Genomic DNA, 14,226 nt, shown 5'->3' on the forward strand with positions numbered 1-14,226 from the left:
TCACACTCTTACACTGTCGCTCCCCCTCTCTCTCTCTCACACACACACAGACACACACACACACACACAGTATTTTTATGGGACTAAATATGCATCACCCAAGCCGGTGAGTTTTCGGACTCGGTGCTCGTGATCAAAACAGTATCCCGTGGAGAGTTTGAAGTGATGTTCAACAGATCTGTGCACGCGGGGACGGAGCTGTTCCTCTGCGTGACCAACCCTTTAAAGGCATTCATTAGAGCTCCCTTTCAGCGCGATTCTCCACACAGCTTATATGCAGGCTTAGTCTCACCCATAGACAGCCAACACATATGAGAGATGCATGTAGAAATATATATATATATATGTGTGTGTGTGTGGGTGAGTGTGTGTGTGTGTGTGTGTATGTGTGCGCGCGTGCGTGTGTGTGTATTGCACCCAAAGCATCTACTACAAAGTGCCTGTGCAGTGAGAATGGGTGAAATGGATAAAGTCCAAGCTGCCACTTGAAAGAGTGAAAAGACGAGATACAGTGTGCTGCATGTTTACGCACTAATACCAAAGCAGAAGTGAGTGGTGACATCTGCGTGTGGCTAAGCGGAGTTTAACGTTATAGTAAAAGATTGCATATCAAGGCTTTAAAGGGAGGTGGTGGTTATTGTGGTGACTATATATTTTGTCTTGTCTGATGAGAATTTAGACTCTTTTTTTTTTTTCTTTGCCACGCTGTCTGGGGAGAACAGACCTGAAGCGAGAAAGTAATGAAACACAGGGTAAGAATTTATGTTTTTTTTTCTCTCTCTCCTCTAGTGTATCTTTTTCCCTGTTCATTGTAGCGGCATGATCGTTATTCTGACAGTAGAGAAAGGGAACCCCACAGGGCTCGTTTTCTTATCCCCCACTTTCTCTTTTTCCTCCCCTCTTGCGCCTCCCTTGTCCTATATCCTCTGGAGTTTGAGTGGCCACCAGCCAGCTTTTGATTTAAGAACGCGTTTGTCTTTCCCGGGATGTGAAAAAAAGTGGGACGTGGCTCATGTACAGCTAGTTGGTTTGGGGCGGGTTATTTTTGGGCAAGTCTGTGCGCGGAGACACCTCAAACGGAGAGAGGGAGCGCACGAGATCGCACGGCGCACAGAGCAGACGCAGCTTGGACAAGGAGAAGAGCGCACAGATTTCAGTTGCTCTCAGATGTTTCTCGCTCACACTAGATTTGCGCAACATTTTTGAATCCAAAAGAGGAAGGATAGAAACGAAAACGTATGCTTTTGTGGAAAATAGTGCAACTTGAACTGTCCTGTATTTAATTTTTTTTTCAACATGTTTTCCCTCGTCGCTCCGCAGAGAAAGCAATGCAGCTGCTGACTCGGAGAGGAGAGCATTTTCTAAGTTAAAACTGGGATTTTCGTTTTTGGACCACTTTTTTTGGCTCCCACAGAAATGCGACCAGGAAAAATGAGCGGACTCTTTGCGACAAGAATGTGGAAACTTCTGGTGATTTGGACACTGGCAACACAACACGTTACCGGTAAGACACTGAAATATCAGGTTTTTGAGGAGCAGAAGGTTGGCACAGTGATCGCACGTTTGAGAGATGATGTCGCGGATATTTTGGCCAAACTTCCCAGCTCAGTGTCGCTCCGTTTCAGAGCGATGCAAAGAGGGAGCTCGTCTTTGCTCGTGGTGCGCGAGCAGGACGGAGAAATCAGCATCAGGACCAAAATCGACCGTGAGAAACTCTGCGAGAAGAATCTCAACTGCTCTATTCAATTCGATGTGCTGACACTCCCTACTGAGCACCTGCAACTGTTTCATGTCGAGGTCGAAGTGTTGGACATCAACGACAACGCACCCCAGTTCGCCCGCGCAGTAATCCCCATTGAGATCTCCGAGAGCGCGGCCGTGGGAGCGCGCATTCCCCTGGACAGTGCTACAGATCCCGACGTGGGGGAGAACTCACTCTACACGTACGCCTTAGAGCCCAACAACTTCTTTAAGGTCGACGTCCAGTCCAGGACTGACGGGGCCAAATACGCAGAGCTGGTGGTGCTCAGGGAGTTGGACCGGGAGGTGCGCTCCAGTTATGAACTTCAGTACACGGCATCTGACAGGGGCGTTCCCCCTAGAACCGGTTCGACCCTACTCAAAATCAGTGTCGCTGACTCAAACGACAACAGCCCAGTTTTTGACAAATCTTCATATGTTATGTATCTTCCTGAAAATTCACCTGTTGGCACGCTGCTCATTGACCTGAACGCCACTGACTTGGATGAGGGTACCAATGCCAAAATAGTCTACTCCTTCAGCAGTCACGTGTCCCCTAAAATAATGGAGACTTTCAAAATGAACCCCGACAGTGGTCACCTGACCCTCATCAGGCGTGTGGACTATGAAACCACAAATTCCTATGACATTGATGTACAAGCGCAGGACATGGGGCCAAACTCAATGCCTGCTCACTGTAAGATCCTGGTCAAAGTGGTTGATGTGAACGACAACAAACCAGACATTAGCATCAACCTCATGTCCTCTCAGGGGAATGGTGATGCAGCTTACATATCTGAGGCTTCTCCGTTGGACACGTTCGTAGCTCTGGTCAGAGTGGAGGACATGGACTCTGGGTTGAATGGAGAGGTAGAGTGCAAACTTCATGGTCAGGGCTATTTCAAGCTGCAAAGAACTTATGAGAACAATTATATGATTTTGACCAATGTGTCTCTGGACAGAGAGAAAAGGTCAGAGTTCAGTTTGACAGTGGTGGCAGAGGACCGGGGGACTCCCAGTCTCTCTACCATTAAACATTTCACTGTGCATGTGACTGATGAGAATGACAATGCACCACGTTTTGAGAAAGGGCGATATGAGATCTTTAAATCAGAGAACAATGCTCCTGGAGCATATCTGTCCTCTATCATTGCCACTGACCCTGACCTGGACACCAATGGACAGGTGAGCTACTCCATCTTGGAAAACTCTGTTCATGGGAGCTCCATCTCCACCTACGTCACCATCGACCCCTCCAATGGCGCCATCTACGCACTACGTACATTTGACCGTGAGGACGTCAGCCGTATCTGCTTTGTTGTGCAAGCCAAAGATGCTGGAAAACCACCACTGCTGAGTAACACTACAGTCATTCTCAACATCTTGGATGAGAATGACAACCCTCCAGTCATTGTTGTTCCGCAGCTGTGGAACTTCACTGCTGATGTGCCTGCATTAAAGTTCACAGAGGCAGGGCACCTGGTAACAGCGGTCAGGGCGACTGATAGAGACACAGGTGTTAATGCTGAGCTCATCTGCTCCATTGTCAGTGGCAACGAGCAGGGTTTCTTTCTCATCAACCCAAGAACATGTGAAATCCTTGCCAACATCAGCCTGGAGAACTTCCCCCAGGAGAGCGCTGAGCTGACCATCATGGTCAGAGATCAGGGAAGTGAGAGCCTCAGTGCTAAGGCAGTTCTGAAAATTACCCTTTATGAGAACATGGAGAACCACGTCCAAGTCATGGACCAGGGGGAGTCCTCAATTGATGTATCCCAGATTATCATCATCTCCCTGGTGGCCATTTGTGCCTTGCTTCTGGTTATCATGGTGGTGTTTGCTGCACACTGCAACCATGAGAAGAAAGACACAAGGAACTCCTACAACTGCAGAGTGGCTGAGTCAACCCACCAGCACCACCCAAGGAAGCCTTCTCGCCAAATCCACAAAGGAGATATCACCCTGGTTCCCACGGTGAACGGGACCCTACCAATTAGAGCTCATCACCGTTCGCCTTCGGCCACCCCCCCAATGGAACGGGCACAGATAGGTAGCAGGCAGAACCATCACAGCCGCCAATCCCTGAACAGCCTGGTGACCATCTCGTCCAATCACATCCCTGAGAGCTTTGCCCTGGAGCTGGCACATGCAACTCCACCAGTAGAGGTGAGCACATTCACCCTGTCTCTAATACACACACACACACACACAGAAAGAGAGAGAGAGAGAGAGAGAGAGAGAGGTAAATCGCTCTCAGAAATTTCAGATGTCGTCCCTCAGACCCATTTCAAATTGTCTCCCTCCCCTTAGTCTTAATCTCTCTCTCTCTGCCTCTCTTTCTCTCTCACACACACACACACACACACACACACCAGCCCTCTCATCCTCACACAGCTGTCTCCGTTTGAACAAATTAACTCATCTCCATGTGTGACAGTGACTTAATCAACGCTGCCCCGCAGTTCAAACTGACTCATTAAAACTGCTGATGATTACAGATGTGTCTCTGTCTTTACCTTGTTTACACCCTGTCACCATAACCGGCACCATAACCACAACTCAACCCTCAGTCATATGTCTCCATATTCATCTAGACTCACACCCCCAACCTCCATCTATATTCTTTTTTTTTTTTAAAACGTCATCCATTTTGTCTCATCCATTTTCAGCAGCCTCTCCATCATCCATTTTGTGTTTACTCATCCATTATTTTGTCTTTTGTGTTGTCTCTCTCTCCCTTTATTTTCTCCCCCCCTCCATTTCCCATCTGTTATTCGTCCCCCCTTTTTGTTTCTTTTTTCATTTTTTTTTTGTTATTTTGGATGTAGCAAGTCTCACAGCTTCTGTCCATGCTTCATCAGGGCCAGTACCAGCCCAGACCCAGTTTCCGTGGCAACAAATACTCCCGCAGCTACAGGTAATTTACCCCATCTCCCCACGCACCCCCACCCTGCCAAAAAACTTTACTTACTTTACTTTTTAAACCACTTGTGTTTCATTGTTTACTACATGTCCGAACGACCTCTTGTAAAGTTTTGTCAGTTATATGTAGATCATGGTTTGATGGTGTGTTAATGTGTGTTTTTATTTGTTTTCATATTCCAGTTTTTATCATACCAATGCCATTCAGTTCAATATAATATACAGCACATTTGTCTGAATGTCACAACAATTTTCTCAGTATTTCTTTTTCTGAAAAAATTGGTTTGGGGCTGTGAAGTGTGCATCCATTACGACTTTCATCATATTTTTCCCCATATGATATCCACATGATAGATTTATTGATGCCCGCAGTGGCTGTTATGATAGATGTATTGATGGGATCTACCTGCATGCAGGATTTATGGGCAAAGCCTGGTCTTGGGATTTGAAAGATTCCATCTTCAATTTATATATGATGGATTTATGTGTCATTAGTCTTCTCTATAAGGAGATATTGATTATGTCAACCGAAACAGAAGGCACACAGCTATAAATTTGCAGAATGTGTGAATTTGCAACCCTGTTTTCAGTGGTGTTTTTTTATATTGTGTTTACTTCTATGTTTCTCTGCAGGTATGCATTACAAGATATGGACAAGTTCAGCATGAAGGACAGTGGTCGTGGGGACAGCGAGGCGGGGGACAGTGATTGTGACATGGGGAGGGAATCCCCCATGGACAGACTGTTGCTGGGGGAAGGCTTTTCTGACCTGATACACCTTGAAATGCATCATAGACTCCACCCAGGTGAGCTTTTTTGGAAACCCACTGTCAAGTACAGTGACCTCTGAAAGCAACTTTTTGTTTTCCTTTTTTTTTCCACACCCTGGCTTAGGTGTTTACATTCAGCTGAGTCACATACCGTGCACATTTTACCTCACACTCAGCTATCCAACCCACTAGAATTGCCCGACACTGAGTACCTTTCATGTGCTGTGCCTCCTGCCTGACATGTTTCAGCACCACGGACAGCGTCAGACCTAAGCTCCATTATTTATCTGTACACATGCCTATACAGCCACTGCGTTCACCCTGTTGCCAACACAATCCCCATTGTACTCAGCCCTATTCTTCCACACAGCCCTCATTTCCACACTTGTTATCACATAGAGAGAGGTTACAGTGTGTTTGGCTGTTTGTGTTACTGTGTATGTGTGTGTGGTTTGTGTGTGTGTGTGTTATCTGCCCCTTAGATAGAGTGGTGTCTGTAAAATCCTCCCTGGAGCAGAGATGAGTTGCCTGTCACTCATCAGTATGTGTCTCAGTGTGCTGTTTTTTCTTCCTTCTTTTTCTTTTCTTTCTCCCTTTTTGAGTGACAGTGGTGTGCTTTCATGTCTGAACTGAGGAGAATTCATAGTAATTGCTTTTAGAATGATGTTATTTTCTCTCCCTCTCTTGTTCACTGACTGTCCCTCACTCTATCCTATGTGCCCAGCTCCTCAGCATTTTTCTCTCTCTGTCTCCCTCTCTTTATTGTACTTGTTAATGCATTCTCTATCTGTATAGAGATTGATGAAGGGAGGGTTGTTAGGCATGTAGATTTGTTTTTATATCTTTCAGAAAGACTTAGAGGTGTTGCACCCCTCCTCTTCCCCCTTCCCATCCTCTATATTTTATGCTAATATGAAGTAAAAGGGGAGGGGAAGAAGATAGTGGGCCAGAAGGGAGGATTATCCCCATTTCTCTCCAAAAGACTTAATTTGTTTAGATTTGTCTATTTAGATGCTGAAAATGTGGGTATTCATGCTAAATATGATGAAAGCATTAAACAAGCAAATAACTGCCTCAGCTGTGTGCTCATGCTGCGCAGAGCAGGCAAATATTACATTAACATCTGCCTGTGATGCCATTGAATGGGATGGTGTAGTTTACTTACCTGTCTAGTTCTCGTGGTTGTTTACATATTTGGCCAGCATTGGGGTATACATGCTGTTCTCTGTAAATACCAAAAACCTCCTCTAAGCAGGAATATGAAGAGATCAGGAGGAAAAACAACTATCTACTACCAGGCTCAGCTGGGATTTTGATATTAATAACAGACTGATGCACTGTCCAATGAAATATTAAACAGGCATTGTGCATGAAGCATTCTAACAAGGCATGCTTCAACAGACTCAACAGCATCCCAACCCTTGTTTCCTTGACTATAAAAAAGCGGTATCACTTCTGAGCATTGTATTTGTTGTATAACACTGCTTCACCATATTCTCAGGGTTTATGACTTGCAAATGTTTTGACATTTCTGTACAACAGCAACAACCATTTTTAAGAAACTCTGATGAGTTTTGCACTCCTGACTTTATGTTAATTTGCAGTAATTCCATGGTTTTCTACATGTCATTCATATTGTTTAAGATGTTCCCTGTGGCTGGACTTGCTCCTGACAGTCTCTGTGTTCTACTTTTCTTTAGCTATGAGACTATGCACGGATGAATGTCTTGTCCTGGGTCACTCAGACCAGTGCTGGATGCCCCCCCTCTCCTCGCCTGCTTCCTCCGCTGACTACCGTAACAACATGTATATCCCGGGTGAGGAGTCCACCCAGCAGCCACAGCTTGATGACGACCAGTCCTCGGTTGACTCGGAGAACCGCAAGAGCTTCTCAACTTTTGGTAAGGAATCTGGGAACGAAGAGAGTGGGGCTGGTGGAGTTGTTGCCGGAGGAGGAAATGACGCATGTGCAGCTGGAGGAGGGGCTGGCTCCCTCCTCACAGAGATGAACTCTGTGTTCCAGCGGCTCCTCCCTCATAATATGGAGTCATACACAGAGTGCAATGAAACAAGCCCACCCTCATCCTCGTCAACCACAGAGAGAGGAAGCGGACGTTGCGGCAATGTTGCTGGTAACCATAGTAACAACGCTGTTCCTCAGGACAACCGCAGAGGGTTGTTGCCAGGTGGGAAAGGTCCTGCTTATCCTCCAGGTGTGGCTGCATGGGCAGCAAGTACCCACTATCTAAACCCTGGTAGTGGATCTGTAGGGAACAACCACATTTCCAATGCTCCCTCTGCTTCTTCATGTTCAACCTCCACTAACACCTCCACTACTGGGCAGCCACCTCACCTGAAATGGCTACCAGCCATGGAGGAAATCCCAGAGAATTATGAGGAAGATGACTTTGACGGCGTCTTTCATCAGGGCCACCAAAGTGGGAAGCGCAGTGAGAGCCGCCACGAGGCAGGCATGGACGCTAGTGAGCTGGTGCACGAGATCAACAAACTACTGCAGGACGTCAGACAGAACTAGAGAGGAACCAATAAAGAAGCCATGGTTTTTCTGTGTGATGGAGGAACATTTAAACACTTGGCAAACACCTGTTCTACTTGTCAACATACATAATATACATATGAACCATATGATGACTGTTTCACTGTAATGTTTGTCTCATTTATTTGACCAAATATAATTTTCTGCTCTGTGCTGAGAGACTTGCAGAGAGAAATAAAACATGGCACTGAAGTAGTGATCGAGGTGACTTAGTGGAATCAAAGCGAGTGCTGCGAGAACAGATCGTCCCGTTGTCATTAGTCTCTCGGATTTCAAATGAAAATCTGCCTACACAACTCTACCCTGTCTGTATTGGTAAAGTTTACAGCAGCATGAACAGACTCCGTAGGGAGGAAACCAACCACAGCCGTGTGATCTAATTTTTGCATTTACAATGTACAGTACTGTACAGTGTCTGTGGAAAAAGACAAAACTCACTTGAATATTGTGCTATGTCTCCTGTTTTGTTATTATGGAATGTAACTGTACAATTTGACCTTTGTATTTTAAAAATACACCTTTTTCTACTTCTATATATTTATATGTGTCCATGTATTTGTACAGAAAAAGAAAAGAAATGTCTATTTTTTATATTTGTCACTGCATGTCTTAATATCACCCAATGTGTCTCCTCTCCTCTGCCCTGTTATTTGATAAAACAACTGTATTTAATTTTGTTATGAAATGTGTGTGTGTGTGCGTATTAATAACATCACATTCCAATGCAGTTCCATGTTGGAATTTGGTTTTGTATGGTAACATTGTGACCAGTGGAATGGTAAATAAAGTGAAGGGATCCATAACTATGTGTAAAAAGTGATCATTTAATCAATTGTATATATTTCTCATGTTTTCCTCCTCTTGTCCTTCCAATTGCCCCCCTTGTCTCTTAGCACCCCCTAATGTCCAGCATTAAAACTGCTACACTGCATGATAGACAGTAGGGTCTGATGGGTGAGGGGGCACTTTGACAACTCCACATTGACAGCTCCACATCCCCATAGTGGGATGTCTGTGACACACCTTCCCCCTCCATTTTAACTACACATCAGATACCAACATATACCTCATATCTCATATCACACATACATGCACACACAAATCTTCCCCTGGTGGGCTGGGGGTGGGCATGAATACTCTCCTGGTTGCCTGACTCCTGCTTGCTCCTCGGACGAGTTGGGGCTGGCTGTCTGGGTGGGGGCGGCTGTAGTGGTTTGGGGATATCGCTGGATGCCCTGTGGAGAGCAATCTCCAGCACAGTCACAAACAAGAACACACAATATGAATGCCATCAAATGAGTGTAGATTTTACTGCGTTGTGTCCAAAGGAAGAAATGTTCAACAGCTAAGGCTAAATAAAGCAATTAACCCCACAAAGCAGAGATTTCATTGAAAACAAGGCCACACACATGAGAAGTTACTTTAAGACTGGCAGGTGCATGTAGGCTACATGTGAAAACAAATCCACACTTACTCTACACACAAACACCCGATAATGAGCTCATTTGTCTTCATCATTAAAGAGGCTAAGCCTCAACAAACAAGCATGGGCTATGTGTGTGTGTGAGTGAAGGAAACTAATGCTTAATGCTTATTTGGCTTTTTGTACACCAGATAGAGCTAATGTGGAATTACTGCTAATGCACCTCTTATATAGCTTGGTATTACACATGGGATGATTTTAAAATGTGCTTTTTGACAGTAAACAGTTGTTGATGATTGATAGCAGAGTTTGCTAGTGTATTGTCACACATGTAGCCTACTGACTTACATGAAATGAAAAGAGCCATCTCAATATAAAATGAATCAAAATGTCTTGAGAAAGATAATTTGACATTCGTCATTGTCTTATCTGTATTTTGGGTTGGTCTTAGCTTAGCATAAAGTCTGTGAATTGCCATGCTCGCTGTTTCCTACTGGTTTCCAAGTGTTTGTGGGCTTTAACAGAGCGATTGTCATTGTTACCAGTTATTTTCCTGCTAAAGTAAGACAGGAATGTCTGCTGTGAAAGGTAGTTTGACATTTACCACTGTCATATCTTTATTTAGCTGTGGACTTAGCTAATCATAAACATTGGAAATGTTATCATGCTTGCCGTTTCCTCCTGGGTCCGACCTTTAAGCTAAATATAAGGTGGCTGCAGAGCTCTCAAGTCTCTCGCTGAACACACACATTTGTACACATGCTCACACATGACCACACATGACATTTTTCACACTGACGCAGATTAAAGCAACTTATCCGCCAATCAGAAAATAGTATTTGTTGTTGCCAGGTAAATACACTGGTTGCAGAATGGACCAGCTGCACTCATTCGCACAGCTCCGCCAATTGACACTTAACATTACTCTGGTACCCCAAGGGAAGGGTATTGAAAAATGGAACTGTTGGGGTCAATTTGTTTGGTACTGTTCCTAATGGAAACACAACAAAATATTTACCATAACAAAGCACTCCACTCGGTGGAAACACAGTTACAGAGGCCCACACGGAATTAAGCGTACCCCTGCCCTTCCAAATGTCTGTGAATGAGACATGTCAGCTGTTTCCTCCTGTTTTCAATCTTAAAGGGACAATGTGTAGTATTTATGGGTTTATATAACCCAAAATCCACTTTTTTATACATATTATGTGCTCCTGCATTGTCTAGTCGCTGTATAATAGTTTTTGTTTCATTTTCGTAGTGTTTCAAAAAGTCATGTAAAATAACATGGTCGCGGGCCGCGGTTGCATTGCCACTGTTAGCAGCGAGATGCCATGTTTCTACGGGAGCCTGTAAGGACAAACGCGAGAGAACAAATCAAGCGTCTCCGCCTCCACTCTCTCCGCTTCGTCTGCTACGGCCGCGGTAGCTCGCCCTCTCCCTCGCCTCACGAACCTCATCTGCTGACACGGAGGAAAGACGACGAGGACGACATTTGACCAGCTGCGAATACCGTAGCGCTCAGGGAAGGGAGGGGGTGAGCAGAGGAGCAGTTCTTTGTTGTAAATTTCAGCCTCTTCTCTAGATGGCACTATAAACTACTTACTTCACCTTTAAAGCTAAAAGCTATCTGTTTATAGGCTTCAGTGTAATAGAGATTATGAAGCTGAGAAACATGACCATGGTATCATTCTCCTAAAATATGCAGATAACCAGTATCACATTAACTGTAAGACAACAAAATAATAGCAGTGTCTGCAGAAGGCCTTTCACCAAATGTGCGTGTCATTTCAAAATAAGTTTGGCAATCCTTGATGAATGATCACAGGGGAAAAAATCATTGACTGGAGAAAACAATTATTCCAGTGGTGCTCATTGATTACCACTCTCCTAATTAGTTTTACACAAAGACACTGGCACTGATATGATGTTGAAATATGAATTCTGGCTTATAATTGTCTCTGTAAATCCACCATTAAATTGTTTGTCAGTCTCACTAGACTTTCAGTCATTTTTTTCATTCTCATAAACCTGTGCTATTCTTCCACTGGCACCCCTCCCTCCCTTCCACCACCGCCCGCCCACCCTCCACCCCCTTCCATATCTCACTTGCATCTTCTGGCTATTTCTGTCTGTCCATCTGTCTGACACACACACACACACACACACACACACACACACACACACACACACACACACACACACACACACACACACACACACACACACACACACACACAATACAATATCTTCTCGCAAACATGCTCATCCAAATCCCAGCAACATCCTCAGCTCATATGACAGATTCTTTTCCCCACAGACATTAGAATTTTTAATGCTCTCTTCGCTATTTGATCATATCTTGCCTCTGTCTGATCCTTATTATTTTGCTGGTTATAGTGTTACTATCATGTCACACACGCATTAAGTCACTCATCTTATATTAATATTATAATCTCTTTATTTTATATGTAAAAAAAAAAAAAACTACATTTGTTGATTGCTTTTGACAGGAAGTGGGTAAGGTGAAGAGCCGTGTAATGCACAGTTGTTACATCTGCTGACAGGAAGTCAGCTCTCATCTGAAGTCACACACACACACACACACACACACACACACACACACACACACACACACACACACACACACACACACACACACACACACACACACACACACCACCACCACCAGTGTGAGGGAAACAGGATATTGGCAGGGCTGTAATATAAACAGAGCTCAGGTGTTGGGTACAGTTGCTGTGATAAGACAGCCATGACGGAAAGCACTTCATGTCTCATATCTTATTGTCAAGGTCATTTCATATAGTATGTGCTAGTCAGGTGAGTTATCTTTTAATTCGACGAACACAATTTTTTTGCTGATTTTTTTGTTCATCCTTTTTCTTACAGCCATTTTAACCAGTGACTGCACAAAAAATACAATATTCACCACACAGAAGATTTAAATAAATTAATACATTATATAAATCAAATTACATAAATGATATCTGTTAAACACAAACTGAAACAACCTGAGCTTTTGACCTCACACTCAAAGGTTATAACCTGCTGAGAAGCTCAACCAAAAGAGACCCCTTTTCCTTCATTTGACCATAATGTAACCCCCTCAGATGGACACTGGTAAACATTTAATCCAACTCCCAAGATAGAAGAAGGCATGAGAAAAATATGAAGAAGGCATGATAAAAAGGGATGTTCCCAGCAGATGGCACTGTGGGACCTATATTCTAACAGGAAATTCCTTCTCCCAACATGGCCCACTCTCACCACAATATACTGCACCACCATCAACAATCCCTGCTGAAGGGCCATACACAGGGAAGGAGAGAGTGCGAAAGTGGAGTTATTTTGTCATTCTAAATGCATCTCAGTTTAGACATCCACATGTTTGCTCGTCTTTTTGAGCTATTTGATTTTATGCAAACAAGACTTGTGAGATTTTTTTTTATTTTTTTTTTTTTCCTGAAGTTCTGTACATTCACAACCGTGGCAATAATATGTGAAGCCTAAGAGCATGTGACTCTTTGCAAGTGTTTGTTATGTCTGCTGGCTGTATTCTCGGCACCATCTAATAGATATCCACATTCAGTTCGCCATTTAGAGCTGGAGAGCAGCCAGTTGTAGAATGCTCCCTCTCTCTCTCTCCCTCTTTTACTCTGGCTCTTTGGACAATTGGATTAGTGCAGAGTGATAGAATAAAGACAGAATCTCACTGTTACAGCCAGTAGCTTGGCCTTATGCCATTTTATATACACATGATACCTCATATGCACTCACGCACGCACGCACGCACGCACGCACGCACGCACACACACACCCCCCCCCCCCCACACACACACACACACAGGTTATGCACAGCTATACCTCTTAGTACAATGCACTGACTTACATTCATCTGGGCCTAAACAAAGGGTGAATTCCAATTCCTTGCTTAACCCTCAATCTTAACCGTCAATCTAGTGCAAGTGCTGTCCCGATTCTCAGAAAAATTAAGTTGAGGGGCAAGTTTAAGGGCTGTATCGCCCTCAATATTGAGATTGCTACCCAGAATGCATTGCGTGTTTTGACATAACAAAGATGGCGCCGAAAGCAGTGAAACGAGTACGCTACAAATTAAAGCGGACCTAGAGTAGGAGGTTTACTTACATCCATTAACTTGTTTTTATGGTTAAAAACCTCCTAGTTGCTGTAAACGAGCCGATAGAAATCCTCTTTTCTGACGGTGTTTCCCAGCCGCGAGACTTGAGACTCAACTCTCTCACCCAGAAGACAGAGTCTTGTGATTGGCCAGTATATTCACCACACCCGCTCTCAGAAGCACAGCTCCCCCCTCTGGAAAGGTGGATGCACTGCTACTCATTATCAAAACATTGTTTTAACAATATCTGTATTTAAGGGGTGTCCCATTTCTAAGTGACAAAATAACCCTCAACACTTGGTTTTGAGGGCCAGTTATGATTCAGGGTTGAGCTTGAGGGTTAAGATTGAGGGTTAAGATAGGAATTGGAATTGGCCCAAAGTCTGATCCCCAAAGTAAACCAGCTAATGCTCAACCCTAACATAAACACAATTCAAATCGTAGTCCTAAACTTAACCAGTGCTTTAGAAATGATGAGGTTCTGCCCCAGTAGGACCAAGATTTGGTCCACTTGAGGACTACTGGTCTTGACAAGCTAAGTGTTTATCTCGAGGAAGTGTCGAAAACAGACACACACACTTGCAAACCAGGCCACTGCAGTTATTTTACCCCAAGACTGAGCCAGAATGAGTTTAATATGCAGATAGCTTAAATA

General features: G+C 44.1%; 1 protein-coding gene across 1 annotated transcript; it reads left to right on the forward strand.

The window, feature by feature from the left end:
• Nucleotides 1–1,292: 1,292 nt before the first annotated feature.
• On the forward strand, nucleotides 1,293–7,968 carry pcdh18a (protocadherin 18a; the record flags this gene model as incomplete). The annotated part of the gene is made up of 4 exons (XM_083909507.1): nucleotides 1,293–3,906; nucleotides 4,569–4,657; nucleotides 5,296–5,468; nucleotides 7,133–7,968. Exons 1-4 carry the CDS (start codon nucleotides 1,417–1,419, stop codon nucleotides 7,966–7,968), a joined length of 3,588 nt encoding a protein of 1,195 aa, XP_083765633.1. The 5' UTR covers nucleotides 1,293–1,416.
• Nucleotides 7,969–14,226: the final 6,258 nt, after the last annotated feature.

This window comes from Microchirus variegatus (assembly GCF_963457635.1).
Source record: "Microchirus variegatus genome assembly, chromosome: 23".
Classification (NCBI taxonomy): domain Eukaryota; kingdom Metazoa; phylum Chordata; class Actinopteri; order Pleuronectiformes; family Soleidae; genus Microchirus; species Microchirus variegatus.